The 16,527-nt window shown below is 55.1% G+C and overlaps 1 protein-coding gene across 1 annotated transcript; it reads left to right on the forward strand.

Annotated features, from left to right (window-relative positions):
- The first annotated feature begins 170 nt into the window (after window positions 1-170).
- On the forward strand, window positions 171-15,044 carry GPR137C (G protein-coupled receptor 137C). Its single transcript, XM_032112693.1, has 7 exons — window positions 171-639; window positions 7,909-7,952; window positions 8,566-8,794; window positions 11,153-11,302; window positions 11,813-11,935; window positions 12,030-12,145; window positions 13,047-15,044. The coding sequence occupies exons 1-7, from the start codon at window positions 307-309 to the stop codon at window positions 13,192-13,194; spliced, it is 1,143 nt and encodes a 380-aa protein (XP_031968584.1). The 5' UTR covers window positions 171-306; the 3' UTR covers window positions 13,195-15,044.
- The last annotated feature ends 1,483 nt before the right edge of the window (window positions 15,045-16,527 follow it).

A 16,527-nucleotide genomic window follows, 5' to 3' on the forward strand; every position in this document is an offset into this window, starting at 1 on the left:
GGCGGATGGGCGCGGCGGGGGGCGGGGCCGGCGGGCGGCCAATGGGGGGCGCGCGCCGCCGCCCCTCAAATCAGCGGGCTCAGCCGGCTGTCCCCGGCACGGAGTTGTTTGGCGGCGGGCGGGCGGGCGGTGCAGCCGGGCGGGCGGGAGGGAGAAGGAGGAGGAGGAGAAGAAGGAGGAGGAGGAGGAGGAAGAAGAAGAAGAAGAAAAGAAGAAGTGTGGGGGGGAGGCTCCCCTTTGTTGCATGGGGGTGTCCAGCCGGGGCTGAGGGAAGGCAGGGAGGGGGTCGGTGCCTCCCGCTGCCCCATGGCCCTCGCTGAGGGGGCGGCCGTGCCCTACGCCGTGGAGCTGGGGCTCACCGTGCTCCACACGGCGCTCTACGCCGCGCTCTTCCTCTTCGCCTACCTGCAGCTCTGGCTGCTGCTCTACTACCGCGAGCGGCGGCTGAGTTACCACACGCTCTGCCTCTTCCTCTGCCTGCTCTGGGCAGCCCTCAGGACCACCCTGTTCTCCTTCTACCTGCAGAATTCCCTGCAGGCCCTCCGCCTCCAGCAGCCCTTCGCCCACTGGCTCCTGTACTGCCTGCCCGGCTGCCTCCTCTTCTCCAGCCTCTGCCTTCTCAACCTCTATTTCGCCGAGGTAAGTTTTGCCTTTGGGCAAAACCTCTCCAAAATTCCCTTTCTCAAACCTCCACCCTGCGGGACACCGGGGCTGGAAGCTCCTCTTCAGCCACCTCTCCGAACTTGGAGCGCCCTGGAGCCGAGGCTTGGGGGTGGGATGGGGATGTGAGTGTCCAGGTGAGGCTGGGAGGCGATCCTGGGGCTCTGCCCCCGCTGAGGCTTTGGGACAGGCTGGGGGATGCAGGGCTATGCCCTGGATCCCGGCTTGGACGGAGGCACAGGGATATTCCCTGAATCCTGCCTTGGAGGGAGGCACAGGGATTGTGCCCTGAATCCAGCCCTCAGTGCAGACTTTGGGACAGGCTGGGGGCATGCAGGGATTGTGCCCTGAATCCAAGCCCGTGGGGAGGCACGGGGATTGTGCCCTGAATCCAGGCTTGGGGAGAAGCACAGGGATTGTGCCCTTAATCCAAGCTTGGGGGGCGGGGTGGGATTTGGGGGGGGGGGATGGTGTGAGCTAAAAGTGTGCCCAAAATCCCAGCATCAGGGGTTCGGGGTGCAGGGCTGTACCCTGACTGCAGACCCCGGGGGGGGGGGGGGACAGGCACATGCCCTGAATTTGGGATTTGGGGGTGCAGGGAGATGCCCTGCTCCCAGGTGGGGTTTTCCTCTTTGCAACCCAGACCCACGGCAGGGGTGTTTGTGGGGGGGGGCATCACTTGAGGGACTGTTTTGCATCTTGTTTTAATTGATTCCCCTTGTGCAAAGGGGACCAGAAAGTGGCAGCAGCAGGGGCTGCTCTGGCCTGGAGTGATGCCAACCATTACGTCACCAGCCAGAGCCTCTTCTGCTATTGTTGCTGCGCTCCCTCCTTCTCTCCATCGCTCCGCTGCGAACCGGGCTTGTTGTTCCGCAGCTTGTCAGACAAAAAAACCCCGAGATCCCTCACACAACAGCCCGGGGAAGCTGAGGGGAGCCCCTTCCCAGCACCACGATCGCTGCTGGGACGGTGCAGAGCCGCTTGTTATTGTCACCGAGCTGTGTCCCTGCTTTTCTGGGTTTCCCATCACTCGTGTTGTGATTTTTTTAGCCTCCTTCCCTTAGTCCTTCCACTTGCCTTTATCTCCTAAAGCCCTGGCTCTCCCCTCCCCATCTTCCTCCTGAATATTTTGTTTCTGCTCCAGTTTCTCGTGAGCAGCCCTCTGCTCGCCTGCCTCCCGGTTCGCTGCCTATTTATGAAACAAGTCACCACTTTTTTTTCCTTCCAGCTTTGTTGTTGTTGTTGGGATTCTTTGCTCTGCAGCTCTCAGCTGTTCCCCAGCCTCACAAAGGAATCGCTAGCACACAGCGAAATCGCTCCGTCGCTCCGATGTGTCACCCACGGGAGTTATGATTTCATTTTCCCCAGGACACCAGCATTCACATGATACTTGGAGCAGTGGGGTTGTTCAGCTGTTTGGGTTCTTTCCCCCCCCCCCTCTTTTTTCTCCCAATAAACACCTGGAGGCTTTGGGGGGTGAGCTGCCTGTTGCAAAAGCTGTCGGAGGTGTTGTTGATGGAGTGGCAGTGGAATAACAAATGGTGCATAGAGTGCACAAATCTGTCTTGTCTGCTCAAGGGAGCCTGACCTCCCAAATGCTCCAGCCAGGAGGGGTTTGTGTCCCTGGAAAGGCAGGGATTCTGTGCTCTGCTCCACAGAGTGGCTGGATTTCTGTTTTCTTCTAGGTCACTGGATTTGACAGCAGATTTGCCCCTCTGCAGGCTTGTTTAAAGGTCCTCTTAAAGTAAATCCAAATAGATTCCCAGGCTTCTCCTCCTCCCACGATATCTGTTTCTCAGTGAACTCTGCATATATCCCACTTCTTTCTCCTTGAAGACCTAGAGCCAAGGGAAATCCTGTCTGAGGAAATAAGAGCTGCGAATCTGGAGTGGGGAAGGATAAAGTGACTTGTGAAAATGGGTCTGCTTGCTCAGCTCCAGGGAGGGCCTGACGCTTCCCTGGTGCCACCAGGAGGGGTGTCCATCACTCTGTGGGGTTTTTGGGTTATCTCAGTGGTGAAGCTCCAGCGATTTGGAGAAAGAGGGCAGCTGGATGGAAAGCCTCTGGTGCTTTCCTGGCTCCCATGATCTAGAGGTGACTGGTGTGTTTATTGGTGTGACTCCAGCAGAACGTGCCCATCCATTCCCACTTTTTAAGGGCCACTTGGCAGCAGCCTGTGGAAGGACATTGGGCTTCTGCTGGCCTGGGGGTGGCTTCCTGATCCGAGATGTCCTTGGATAAAAGCATGGGCTGCTGCTGTGCTGAGGGCCTGGCTCATTGTCCCTGTACACAGAGCCTCCTTTGTGGAGATGCTGGAGAAATGGCATCTGGGGAAGAAAATGGCCTGTGCTGTTATTCAAGCTGATCTTGCTCGATTTACGGGGCTCCTCAGGCTGTGTAGAGGCTGGGGATGGAATGGTGGTGGGGAAGAAGCTCCAGGGAACAGATACCCGTGGAGATGTGGCATTGCTTAATGCTCCAGGCTGTTCTGGGGCTGAAATTCAAATTTGCTAAACTGCCTGGTGTTCCTCCTCTCCGTGGGGACAGGCTGTCCTCTTCCTATCCCATCTTGGCCCTGGAGATTCCTGAGGGGATGCAGAGACCTGACAGAACGAGTGTGGGATGTGTATTTCTTTTTCACAGAATCCCAGAATGGTTTGAGTTGGAAGGGACCTTAAAGCTCATCCTATTCCACCCCCTGCCAAGGGCAGGGACACCTTCCCCTGTCCCAGGTTGCTCCAGCCTGGCCTTGGACACTTCCAGGGATCCAGGGGCAGCCACAGCTTCTCTGGGCAACCTGTGCCAGGGCCTCCCCACCCTCATGGGGAAGAATTTCTTCCCAATATCCCATCAAACCCTGCCCTCTGGCAGTGGGAAGCCATTCCCTGTGTCCTTTTATTCCAGGCTCTTGTCCAAAGTCCCTCTCCAGCTCTCTTGTAGGTTCCCTTGGGATACTTTTTCCACCTGGAACATCAAAAGGTGTAATAATGCCTTTAGCTTGGGAGCATCTCTTCCTCAGCCTGTACTAGAATGAGTCCTTTCCTGGGAATCTGGAGTTCACAGTCCATCAGGTCAGAATTCCTCAGATCCACTCCCAATCTTGCCTCAATAGCTCAGATATCCAGTCTAGGATGTTCCTTTGCCTTGCCTTTGGAATAGCTCCTGTGCTGCCAGCTGCTTGAATAATGCCACCTTTCCCAAGAGTCTGCCACTTCCAGCTTTTCCCCAGGTCTTTGTCAGGAGCATGCTGCATGGAGATGGAAATACACGGAGGCAGCTCAGGATATTTAACCTGGAGGAAAGAAAAGGAGGCTCCGGGGGGACCTCCTGACTCTCCACAACTCCCTGACAGGAGGGTGCAACCAGATGGGGGTTGGGCTCTGCTCCCAGGGAACAAGGGACAAGAGGAAAAGGCCTCAAGTTGCACCAGGGGAGGTTTAGATTGGATATTAGGGAAGATTTCTTCATGGAAAGGGTTGTCAGGCATTGGAAGGAGCTGCCCAGGGAGGTTTGGAGTCCTGGAGGTGGCACTCAGAGCTCTGGGCTGGTGACAAGGTGGGCAGCAGGCGCAGGTTGGACTTGATGGTCTTGGAGGTCTTCTCCAACTCAAATGATTCCATGAAATGCAGCCACAACAACCTTGATCTTAAGGACCTTCCTGAGCACTTGGCACCCCTGCTTGTCCTGGGAATCAGCAGCTGGCACAGGGATGAGTAAGGAATGTTGGCCTGGTGGGACTGATGGCGTGGCCAGAGCCCTTCACCTGTGTGTGTTTCTCTAAGTGCTCCATCTGATGAAATGACATCAGCCCTTTCATCTCTTCCTGCTCTAATTGCCCTGCAGCAGACAGGCATGGAAAGAGCATCCAGCCTGGGAGATGTTTGTCTTTACAGTCCTGGATCTTCTCAGATGGAAAACTGGAAAAGTCTCCATCCTTCAATTCCCTCTTTCACCTTCCCTGTCTCGCAGACACCTGGCAGTGCCCTCTGCCTCGCAGGGACAGCTGGTGAGGGATCGCTGAAACCCCAAACTGCTCCATCCCATAGCTGCTGATTCCCCTGTTTCCCAGATGAACAGGTGGCCGTGCTGGGGACCAGCTATTCTAGGAAAGGAGGGAACATGCAAAGTTGCAGCCTGTGTCCATGATGGCATGGAATGATCTCGGTATTAATGAGGATGGTGAGAGATCCTCAGGGAGAGTTCCAGCTTTTCCTCTGTGGGCTGAGGGGGGGGTTTGCACGCTTGGTACAAGGTGTGATCCCAAAATAGTCTGTGCTGTGCTCCCATTATCTCGTGTGGTGAGAGAAGGGATCTGTCTGGGGATGCTCCTGCAGCTGAGCTGTGCTGGGGCAGGGCACGGCTGTGTCTTGTACCTGCAGAGCCCAAACTGGTGCTGCCTTTATGAAGCAAAAGAGAATTTGATTCCAGTGGGCAATGACAAATTCCTGGGTCTTTCAGATCTGTTGATAACAGCATAAGTGCTGTTAGGGTTAAGATCCTGCTTTGTGCAGGTACCGGGAGTGGTCCTTGGATTCATCTGTGGGATCTGGGATGTGTCGCTTATCTTCCCTTAGCAGCTGTGACACCTCCAGCGCACCTTCTAAGGGTGAGTGTGTCTCTTGAACAGACCCTTAGGGGCTCCCTGGGCTGTGATGTGAACAAGGAAATCACTTTTATGGGATAAATCCTCTCATCACAAATCCAAAAGCCTCTGGCATCACAGGGGGCTTTGGGGTCTGTAACTTATCTCAGCCTCACCTTCTGGCTCATGTGGAATGCTCAGGGGATCCATGGCTCTGGAAAGGCACCTGAGTATTCCAAACTGCTGTAAAAGACTTGTTCAGGAGTAAATGTTCCCAGTCCTGCTGCTCTGGGCTGCTGAGACCTCTGTTCCCTGTTTTCATGCTTGACTTCTGGAGCTGGGCTCAGCTCAGATCCGAAGGAACTGTTCAGTTTGCAGGGATTGCTGCTCACAGCTTGGCCTACTGCGCCTGCTGAAGCACAGGGGTCTATTTTTCCTGTTTTTCTGAAGAACAGGATCGTTCCTGAACTCTCTGTGCTGGATTTTTCACAGCAGAACCCTCTGCCTCGGCCGTCCTTGGGCTCAGAGAGCAGCAGAGCCCCGTGCAGGAGGCTCAGAGCTTGTCTCAAGGATAAGAACCCAGAGACACCCTGTGCACACTGGTGGTGCCACCTCCTGACCCAGTCCCTGGGAAGGAAAAGCAACCTTCAGATAACTTATCAGCCTTAATAACTAAAACCACCAACACAGTGGTGTCTGCTCCCTTCCTGAAGTTATAGGAACAACTATCCGGGGGCTAATAAAAGTGTGAGGCTGGAGCTGTGGTCTCCCTCTGCTTTCCATGGCAGCGGGCCAAGCATGAGGCTCAAATTGCTGTTGCACTCTTAACCCTGACTCAGCTTTGTGTGCCTTAATCCCCGGGGCTGCAGGGGAGGCTTTGGGGACAGAGTCCTGCCCAAAACAGCATCTTCCTGTGAGCCAGGGGCACTTCCCTGCTCAGCTGAGGGGCTGTTGCAAGCTGAGAACACAACATTCCCAGCTGGAATACAAGCCAGGGGCTCTGCAGTGCTGCTCAGAGGCTGAGGTTACAGACAGCTCTTCAGGGAGTCACAGCAGGAGTGCAGATTCCTCCATGGATTTCCATGCTGCTGGAATGGGTGCTGAACCAGGAGTTTCCCAGCTGGATGCCACCGATGCTTGTTTTGACAGGACAAGAGGAAACAGCCTCAAGTTGTGCCAGGGAATATTTAGACTGGATGTTAGGAAAGAATTCTTCACTGGAAGGGTGGTCAGGTGTTGGAACAGGCTCAGGGCAGTGGTGGAGTCCTCATCCCGGGAAGTGTTTAAAAAAAACACGTGGATGTGGCACTTCAGGGCATGGTTTAGTGGTGAATGTGGTGGTGCTGGATTCATGGTTGTGCTGGATGACCTTGGAGGGCTCTTCCAACCTCAGCAATTCAGTGATTCCATGACACTCCCAAAGTGCTTGAATGTCACCTACAGGCAAACGATGGAGGATTCAGGGATATTTCTGGTTTGGAGTCACCACGTGGCCCTTCCAAGGCCCAGTTTCCTGTAACTCAAATGAGTTTTAGGGCTCAGAGAGGATTGTGCTCCACTCCTGCACTTGTCTGGGCCAGGACAATGGGATAGAGAACATTCCTGAGGCTGGATACCTCCCTCTGCTGAAGAGCCATGTCTCATTACCCACTAAATTGAGCTTGTCCTCCCTCAGCCTTGGGAAGAGGAGGCAGGCAGTGGAAGTGACTCTTGGAAGAGAATCACTGAAGCTGTCCAATGTCCTTTGAAATGCTTGGAACCACTGCAGTGGCTCAGACAAGCCTCAGATCCTGAAACGTCTCTGGAAATCCCGTTGGCAGCAGCCTGATTCCTGAAGCTCATGTGCCATTTCTACCTCAGTGCTGACTTGGAAGCAAGAGCCAAGGAATCCCACCAGGATAAAAGCTGACTAAGGATGCCTGGGAGGAGATGAGTGATCCTTCACTGCTGACAGGGAAGGCTCCTTGTGGGAGAAGAGAAACTGAACCTCCACACCTGTGCAGTGATCCCACAAGTACAGGTGGGATCTGTCTGGATGTGTCTCTGTCTCTTCCCAAGTTCCTTCAAGGTCTCTAATCAGGACATGAGCTTTGCCTGTGGCTGAATGTGACCCCAGCTCTGGGATCCTTCCTGATGGGGTCTGTACCTGGAGCTGGTCACAACCCAGTTCCTGCCATGGCTGTTTTCCTGAGCAGTGTGAGCACTGCTTCCCTGTCCCTTTGCAGCAGGAACTCCCATCTGAGCTGTGACTTGGGAGTGTCTGCACCTTCCTAAACTGTCCCTACTTCTCTAACACGGAAATCCAGCATGGCTGAGGTCCTAAAACAGCCCAAAACACTGGGAAAAGGAGATGTATTTTTGAAGGACTTTAATGACTTTAAGTGCTAAACTCCCTTCTTTTTTTTGAAGTCTTTAAGGTGTGGTGTTAAAGTGCTTTTCAGATATGGGGTGTTAAGTGTGTTTATGGTTGTTGGCTACCTGTATTTGGGCTGGGCTTGTACAAGGAAAAAAGTACCAGTCTTTGGGGTCCAGAGCAAGACTTGATGCTAATAAAAAATCCAGAGTCCTTGGAGATGTCCAGCTCTGGTTCCCTTTTTTATCTCTTGACCAATTTGAAAGGAAACTGTAGGCTGTGTAAAATAACCCTGTGCAAATCTTTCCTGCAGGTCATATTCAAAGTGAAATGTGCAGCTGAATTCAACAAGTACAAGTAAGTGCTGCTGTCCTGACCTTCCCTTCAAAGCTGGTCCCAGGGGAATGGGGGGGTCAGGCCCCAAAGGCTGAACAGAGCTCTAATTCCACCCCTGTGCTCTGACAAAGGAGCAGAGCTCTGCCTTGGAGCAGGACTGGGAGTGTCAGGGGTGCCAAGGGAGCTCAAGCATCCCAGTTCCCCTGGGTGAACTCTTAGGGTCGCTCTGAGCTGTCCCAGCCCAGGAAAGATGTGCAGAACAAGGCTTGAGCAATGGGTGAGCCCCAGGTTTGTGCAGCTCAGGTGCTTCCCAGGGAAACCCAGGGTGGAAAATGCAAGCTCCAGTGGCTCTCAATAAAGGAGTTGCAGTGGTTGTGATGACTCATGGCTTATTGACTGGAGTTAATGCAGAGCTGGAGCAACACTTAAAATCTGCAAGATAAGAACCTGACTGTCAGAAGATGAGTCTTGTAACTCATGACTGCTTACGCTGCTCATGTGTTATGAGAGCAGCTCCAACAAATCCTCTGCAGCCTTGGGCTGCCAATACAACCCCTGAAATTTGCTGGAAGGGATGTGCAGAATGAACCTGGACTTGCCTCAGTCACCATTTTTCCCCTCACCATCTCTCCAGGGTCCTGTTGTACTTGGGCTCCATCCTCACCAGCCTCCTGTTCCTAGTTGTGAATTTAACCTGTGCAATGCTGATCCACGGCGAGGTCCCGGAGAAGCAGCTGAGGTGGACGGTCCTGGCCCGGGCCCTGGTCAATGACAGCCTCTTCATCCTCTGCGCCATCTCCCTGGCCTGCTGCATGTGCAAGCTGGGAAAGATGTCCTCAGCCAACGTCTACCTCGAGTCCAAGGTGGGTGAATGCCTTGGGAACTCCCACTGGGACTGCTCAGCTGGATCTGGGTGTGCTCACTCAGGGCAGCGCTGGCCTGGTGGCACCTGAGCTGCTCTTGCTCAGATTCTCCTTCCGGTGGGGAGGTGGCAACTCTTGGATTCCTCCCTCCACAAAGTGCACGCTCCTGCTGTGGGAATGACGTTTCCTGCGTGTTTTAGGGGAATGCTTTGCAGCTTTGGCATAACAGATTTATGAGCTGCTTCTGCTTTTTAGGCACAGAAAATCCTGGGTTTGCCTTGAAGAGAGGGCTCTCTAAGAGCAGCAGATGCAGTTTTTGCTGTGTATTTTACCTGTGGCGGGTGTGTCATGCTTCCCTGCAAAGGGAATCCCCCAGAAATCCAGCTTTAGCTGGGCTCTGCTTGGGCAGGATGAGATGTCCTGGATGAGATGAGCATCTTGGAATGGCAGGAGAGGTTGCTGTAGGTCCTGTCCCAAAGCAGCACGGGTGAGGGCCTGAACACACACAGCTCTTTTCCAGCAGGTGGGAGAGTGGAAAAGCCACACCAGCAGTGTGGCAGGAGGCTGCAATCAGTGTCCACTTGAGTGCCTGGAAATATTTAGAGGAAAAACCAGAGCACCTGAGCACAGCCAGTTGAAGCTGAGGCCTTCTGTAGGAGATGTCTGGCTCCTTAAGCAGCAGAGGGCATCGGGTGGCTTCCCAGAATCCAGGATGTGTGGGCTGGGACTGGTGTCCTACCTGGCTCCTGTGACAGCTGTCCAGAGGCTGCAGGTTGCATCCAGGTCTGCAGTGAGCCAGGAGCAGGCAGGAGCAGAGAACCTGCTCCCACCCCTGCTGGCCTGGGCCTGGTCTCCAGCTCTGACTGGCTCTGGACACTCATTAACTCACCCAGTTCCCCCAGTGCAGGAGCTTCCTCTCCTCACATGCCTGAGGCTGCCCCTGGCCTGTGCTCCAGGGAAGCTCTCCGCTTGGATACTCACCCTGGCTGTCTGCTAAAGGTCTCTGCCTCCCTCCCCTGCCTTGGGGGCATCCCCTGACGTTGTGTGTGGGAAACTGCTGCAGAAACGGGGTGGGGATGAGCAGAAATGTTCCACAGATGCCCCAGAACTCAAAGCCACGCAGCAAGGCTGGAGGCTGCTGCCTCCACACTGAAGGTGGGGAAGTTGGAGCCATGGGAAAGGCTGGACTGCAGCCAGCTCCTGTCCTGTGGTCCTTGTGAGCTGGAGATTTGCTTCAGCAGCCTTTGTGCCTCATTGTGCTGGCCTGAGCAGCACGGGCTCACCACCAGTGACAGCAGGATGTGTTCTGGGCTTCGGTGCTGTCACTTGTCTGTTGGCACCTCTCTCCTACTGACTCTCTCAAGATACTGTCCTGAGCTCCAAATCTGGGAAAGCAGAGCTGGGATGTGGAGCAGGCCAGTGAGATGAGCTTCCCCATCAGATTCTCTGCTTAAACACAAAGGCAGCTCAGGTGCTGAGGGGTGTTTGCCCCCTCACTGGCTTGGTGCCTCCCAGCAGTCATTGAAGGGGATTCATGGATGGATTTAACAAGGACTAAGTTTGTCCCAGAATGGTTTGGGTTGGAAGGGATCTTAAATCCCATCCAGTGCCACCCCTGCCATGGGCAGGGACACCTTCCACTATCCCAGGTTGCTCCAAACCCCATCCAACCTGGCCTTGGACAATTCCAGGGATCCAGGGGCAGCCCCAGCTTCTCTGGGCACCCTGTGCCAGGGCCTGCCCACCCTCACAGCCAGGAATTCCTTCCCAATATCCCATCTATCCCTGCCCTCTGTCTGTTTGAAGCCATTCCCTTGTCCTGTCCCTCCAGGCCATTGTAAATGGTGCCTCTCCATCTTTTCTGTGGGCTCCCTTCAGGAGTTCAAGCTCTGGGACTTTCTTCCCACCCCAAATGTTTGGGCTTCTTTTCTAGACAAACACCATGAAATGCTGGGGTGCTGAGCTGCTGCAAGTGAAACTCCTCTGCAGGGTCTGATGGGGTGTAAAGCAGAAGTTGATTTTCCTGGTGGTTGGTTGTTGGCCTTGTGGAGATTCCCAGAGGAAGGCAGGCGGTGCAGCAGCATCTCCCTGGACCCCCAGTTTGGAGCTGACTGACAAAGTCCTGCCAGTGACACTCCAGTGCCTCAGATCCTTCCCTGCTCCCAGGCAGCTCTGGCTGTGCAGCTCCTGCAATGAACTCATCACATGAGAAAGCTCTTACCCAGCTCTGAATATTTTAGCAACAACATACAAATGTTCTGGGTCATTCTTGGCTGCACAGCTGTTCATGCATTTAAGGGAACGGGGAAGAACATCACAGCTCTGTATTACAACTCCTTTTATTTCTTCCTGTCCTAGGGAACATCTGTCTGCCAGGCTATTCTGGTGGGATCTGTAGTGGCCCTCCTGTACTCCTCAAGGGCTTGCTATAACCTGGTAGCTGTGGCCATATCTCCAGACAATGTTCCTGGTCCTTTTAACTATGGCTGGGACAACCTTTCAGACAAGGTGAGTGTGTGACCCCCAATCCAGACCCAGTGAAGTGAAATGCAGTCACTCCTCATCCTGTGAGGGTGAAAAGGGGGCTCTGGGGGGTGTGAACCCCCACATGAGCTGCCTTTCTGCTTTCAGAAGCTCTCTCCACCCAGCAAACCTGAGTCTTCCTCTCTCCAGCCACTTCTTCAGGAAGGATTCCCTGTTGTGCTCCTCCCTCTCAGCCTGCCAACTCTTCTTTTGAGGGAGAGGAGGGACAAGTCAACTAGAGCAGAACAGCAATGCTTAATCAGGCGTGGCTGTGTGTGAGGGAGAGCCACTGGTGTGGGGAGCGAGCTCCCAGTGCCCTGGTAGCACACTCTGAGCAGAACCAGCTCACCCAAACCAGAGCAGCAGGCAGGTGAAGGTCACTGTGCTGCTTTAGGGACTCCTGCCTTTGGAGGGTTTCTCTGCCCTCCCAGTTCCAGCTTTTGGGAGCTCTGTGAGTGGCTAGGATGACACAGACCCTCTGCCTTGTGCCCACAGGTGCACGTGGAGGTGAGCAGCGAGGAGTACGTGGTGTTTGGAGTGGTCCTGTTCCTCTGGGAGCTGGTGCCGACCACTTTCGTGGTGCTGTTCTTCCGCGCTCAGAGACTGAGCCAGAACCTGGTAGGCCTGGGCAAGTTCCTCTGTGCAGGGAGGAGCCCCTGGGGTGACTCTTGGGAATGTTTTGGTTCTGGCCTAACTCCTTTCTCTTTGGCAGACTCCAGCAGGGATGGTCAACAGCCACAGCTACAGCTCCAGGGCCTATTTCTTCGACAATCCGAGGCGCTACGACAGCGATGATGACTTGTCACGGCTCGGGGGCAGGGAAGGAGGGTGAGTAAGGGTTGTGCTGCTGCTCTGCTGCCCTCTGGGGAAGCAACAGAGCTCCTGGCTTCTGCTCCTAGGAAAAATTTTGGTGGAAGAGGCAGCTTGGGCAAGGTGGATAGGGCAGGGAGGCTCTGACAGACTTTTTGTTCCCTTCTGCAGCTCACAAGGAGCTGTTTTTATTGGGCAGAAGTGACCAGCTCAGAGGTGGATGTGGATGGTGCTCACAGGTAGTGATTGCACACAGGAAATCTCATTCAGGAGGGCTGGGATCCATTTCAGAGGGCTCTGAAATGATCTCCAGAGGGGTTTCTCCTCTGGGAAGTGAGAGCTGGTGAAGTCCTGGGAGGGACCTGGCACAAAACTCTGCAGGAACCTCTGGTGTGGATGAGAATGGTCAGGTATCCCCAGCAAAACTCTTATGAGGCATCCTGGCAGCCCTGTCACCCGTCATCATGGAATGGTTTGGGCTGGAAGGGACCTTAAAACCTTGTTCCACCCCATGGGCAGGGACACCTTCCACTGCACCAGGTTGCTCCAAGCCCTGTGCAGCCTGGCCTTGGAATACTTCCTTTCCACTTCACTTCCGAGTCCCTCGCTTGCTGTCCAGGGGTGTAGTGAGCAGTTCAGAGGTTCTGGCTCTTCTTGACCAGTGTTGTGGGGCCTGGTGCTCTTGTTCTTGTAGCTGTCTCATCAAAGCCAAGTTCCTTGGAGCTATTGTGCCTTCAAACTTTGACACCCTGACCAGTGCTGGGAGCAGAAGTTTGGCGGAGCGAAATTATTCATCCCTAAAAGTCCATGCTTGTTTTTTTTCTGTCTCTCCTGCAGCTTGGCCACCCCTCAGTCTGTTTTTTCTGTCTCTCCTGCAGCTTGGCCACCCCTCAGTCTGTTTTTTCTGTCTCTCCTGCAGCTTGGCCACCCCTCAGTGCTCGGGCTGCTACGGCTCCCTGGCGGGGACCGACAGCGGGAGCGCCGCGGACAGCGCGCCCTTGCTCTGCGCCGCCGGCGGCTCAGAGATCAACCACCACCACAGCTCCCACCCTGCCCCACAGAACTGAGGAGGCTCCCTCTCTTCCCAGAGTGGCACTCATGTATAGGATTGTAACCTGGTTTTCCTCTTTTCCTCCTCTCCCCCCAAAGCATCTAACTCATGACACAAACATTCCACTACCTGCCGCAGCTGCGCGCGGGACTGAGCCCAGGGCTGCAGGCAGTTAAGTCAGAGAACTGTGACTTTAAGGTACCATGTAGCAAAGTGAAGCTGAACTCTCTGGAAGCTTTTTTTTTCCCTTGGTCTGGTCTTCAAGATGTTGGCAGCTAAATGCACCAGAGCTTCCTCACCAGAAAAGAAACATCAAATGCATATTTGCACTTTTATCTGCACACTTGGAAGGAACGAATCTTGCTCGGGCTGTGCTTGGCCTGAGACTGTTCTAGTTACTCTTTTAATTGCACATGCAGAGCTGGGAGAGGCACTGTCTTCCTGCAAAGACGTGTTCCCTGAAGGACTCTGCATCCTGCCTCCCTGGGAGCGGGGAGCTCTGTCCGGGCAGGGCTCCCGGTGCTGGATGCTGGAGTTTACTGTGCCATATTCCCACCTGGCAGGGCTGGGTGAGGCCTCGGGGCTCGGGGGGGTCTTGCTCTGCCTGCTGGTCCCACCTGGCTGCTGCCCTGTCCTACCTGGGCCTGCGGCTCAGAGCTGAGTGAGGTCAGCGTTCCTGCTGGCCTCGTGACCACCCCGCTGGCCCGTGGCTGAGGGACAGGGCTGGCTTTTCCCTGCAGGGAGAGGCTGGAGCTGGCTCAGCAGGAGTGTGTGTGCAGGAATGTGTGTGAATCCAGGGCTGCTGCACCCGCTGGGTGCCGGCCCTGCTCGCCCTCCTTGATGCCCACAGTGGGGCTCCCCTCGTCCCCCTCAGTATTAAATTGCATTTAGCAGATAACCAAGAGTTTTAACCTGAAGTGAATGTGAACTGCTGGGTCCCCACTGAGGTGCAGGGGGTGTGTGGCTGCCTGTGGAACGTTGCTGTTGCAGAGGGAAGGGGCAGAAACCACAGGGATCTGATCCCTGGGCTCCTTGCTCTGCCCTCCCACTGCCCCCAGAGCTGTGGAGTGCAGAGGGGGGGTGGTGCTGGGTCAGGCTGGGAGAGGTCCCTGTGTCTTTACTTAACCAAAATAGCCAAGTTTGACCTGGCCTGGGCTCTTGGAGATGAGGCTTGGTGTTATTCCTGGCTTGTCCCTGAGCCAGCCGCGGGGATGAGCAGAGCAGCTGGGGCTGAAGGCGCTGGTGCAGGGAGGGAGCTGCTCTGACCATGGGGCCAATCCACCCTGGGACTGCTTTTAACCTGCCCTGTGCTGCTCCACCCCCGCTGTGACGCTGGGGGCCAGGGAATGCCGTGCTAGGACAATGACCTGGGAGCTGGAGAGACGCGGGGCAGCCTCGGTGGTGAGAGAAACGCCAGCCCCGGGGCAGCCCCGGCCTCTCCCCGGTGTCACTTGTCCCACTGCCCACACCCCGGCCCTGTGCGTGGCTTCTGCTCTCCCTGCTCACCTCCTGCACTCGTGCTGGCCCAAAAAAGCAGCAAGTCCTGCTTCTTCTTTGGAGAAGGCAAAGATGGCAACTCTCAGCACATCCCTTGCTCGAGTCCCTGCCCCAGAGCTCCACCCCGGCTGCTCCCCTGTCTCCTGGCAGGAACAGGTCGCTCCATCTCAATCCCTGCTTGGCTTATGGCGAAGCTGGTGAAGGGCCAGGCACTGTCAGCCTTCCTTCTGCTGCCATAAGTCTCCAAAGACAGCAAGTGACACTCGTGGCCCCTGTTCTTGCTTAAATTCCAAAGCACTAGGAGCACTTTAAGTTTTACTTTGGAGGGAAAGGAGTGTAGTGCAAAAAAAAAAAAAAAAAAATTAAAAATACTACAAAATCCAAGGGCTACAGGCTCATTGTTCCTCTTGCACTGAAGCACACACCCACACTACGATCTTCCTGGATTTGGGATGGCAGGTCAGGGCAGTGAGCCTCGTTGCTGATGGACCCCTGAGCGACTGGCCAAGCGTTTGGGTTTTACTCCTTTGTCCGGTGGATTCCGAACTGACCGCTCCTCCCGGGGCCGGTCCCGTGTTTTACTGAAGTAATTTATAGCTGAGAAGTTACGATGACTTTTTTAATGCGTAGTTGCCTTTCATTAAACTTTCTTTTGGGTTTTTGTTTTTTTTTTTTGGTATGGTTTAACAGTGTTCTGGCTTTGCAGGCGGGCAGCAGCTGCTGCCCCAGGAGCTGTGGCCAATGAATGTACCTATTTGTTCTTCACTAAACTGTAACCAAGCACTACTCTGTTGAAATAAATAAAAAATTAAAAAAAAAAAAAGGATTTTCTGTGCTGGGATGGCTCCCAGGGTGCCCCAGCCAGCTCCAGGTATGGCCCTGTGGTCCCCCTGTGCCCTGCCAGGACCTGGCACATCTGACTGCTTTGCTGCCACAGGGCTGGGAGCTCTGTGGGATGGGCTCTGAGGGCTGAGCAGGGGGTGGCACAGGGGGTTTATCCTCTGGTGTTTCTCTGGCTGCAGCCCTGAGGGATGCTCTGTCCTGAGGGAACGGCTGGAGCTGTGCCAGGGGAGGATTTGGTTGGATTTCAGGACAAGGCTCTTCCCCCAGAGGGTGCTGGGCACTGCCCAGGCTCCCCAGGGAATGGGCACGGCCCCGAGGCTGCCAGAGCTCCAGGAGTGCTTGGACAGCGCTGCCAGGGATGCCCAGGGTGGGAGTGTTGGGGGGTCTGGGCAGGGCCAGGAGCTGGGCTGGATGATCCCTATGGGACCCTCCAGCTCAGGATATTCCATGGTTCTGTGTCTCCATCTTGTGAGGTACAATGTGCTCAAAGCAGCTCCCAGGGCTGGTCAGAGACACTTGTGGCCATGGGCTGTGCTTTGTCCTTTCCCAGGACTGGATCCCCAAAGCCCCAGCTCCAGACCTGGAGCTTCCCTTGTTCCTTTTCCAGGTTTATCCACATCCACACGGCCTCAAGCCAAACAGCAGCAGCTCTGCTGGAGCTGCCTCTCCCTGCTCTTCCCACATTTTAGGGTGGAAAGCAGAGGGGTTTCCACACAGATCCAGGCTCGGGGGGCCTGTTTTCCAGCAGCACTGCCCACGTCCAAGCCTATCCTTTGTCCCTGGTGCAGTGCTGGATGTTGGATGGTGCAGGAACAGGGGATCTCGCCCCTTATGGCTGTGGGGGCTCCAGGGGCTGTGCCCACCCCAGGAGGGACCCCCTGCCCTTTCCCAGCAGCTCTGGCCCACTGCTTGTCCTTGGACCAGCAGAATTCCCCTGCCTCCCTCCGTGCCATCTCCGAGGAGCAGCAGCCCCGTGCCTGGCACTTCCTTTCCCATTTTAGCCCGGCCT

This window comes from Corvus moneduloides, chromosome 6 (genome assembly GCF_009650955.1).
Source record: "Corvus moneduloides isolate bCorMon1 chromosome 6, bCorMon1.pri, whole genome shotgun sequence".
Classification (NCBI taxonomy): Eukaryota; Metazoa; Chordata; class Aves; order Passeriformes; family Corvidae; genus Corvus; species Corvus moneduloides.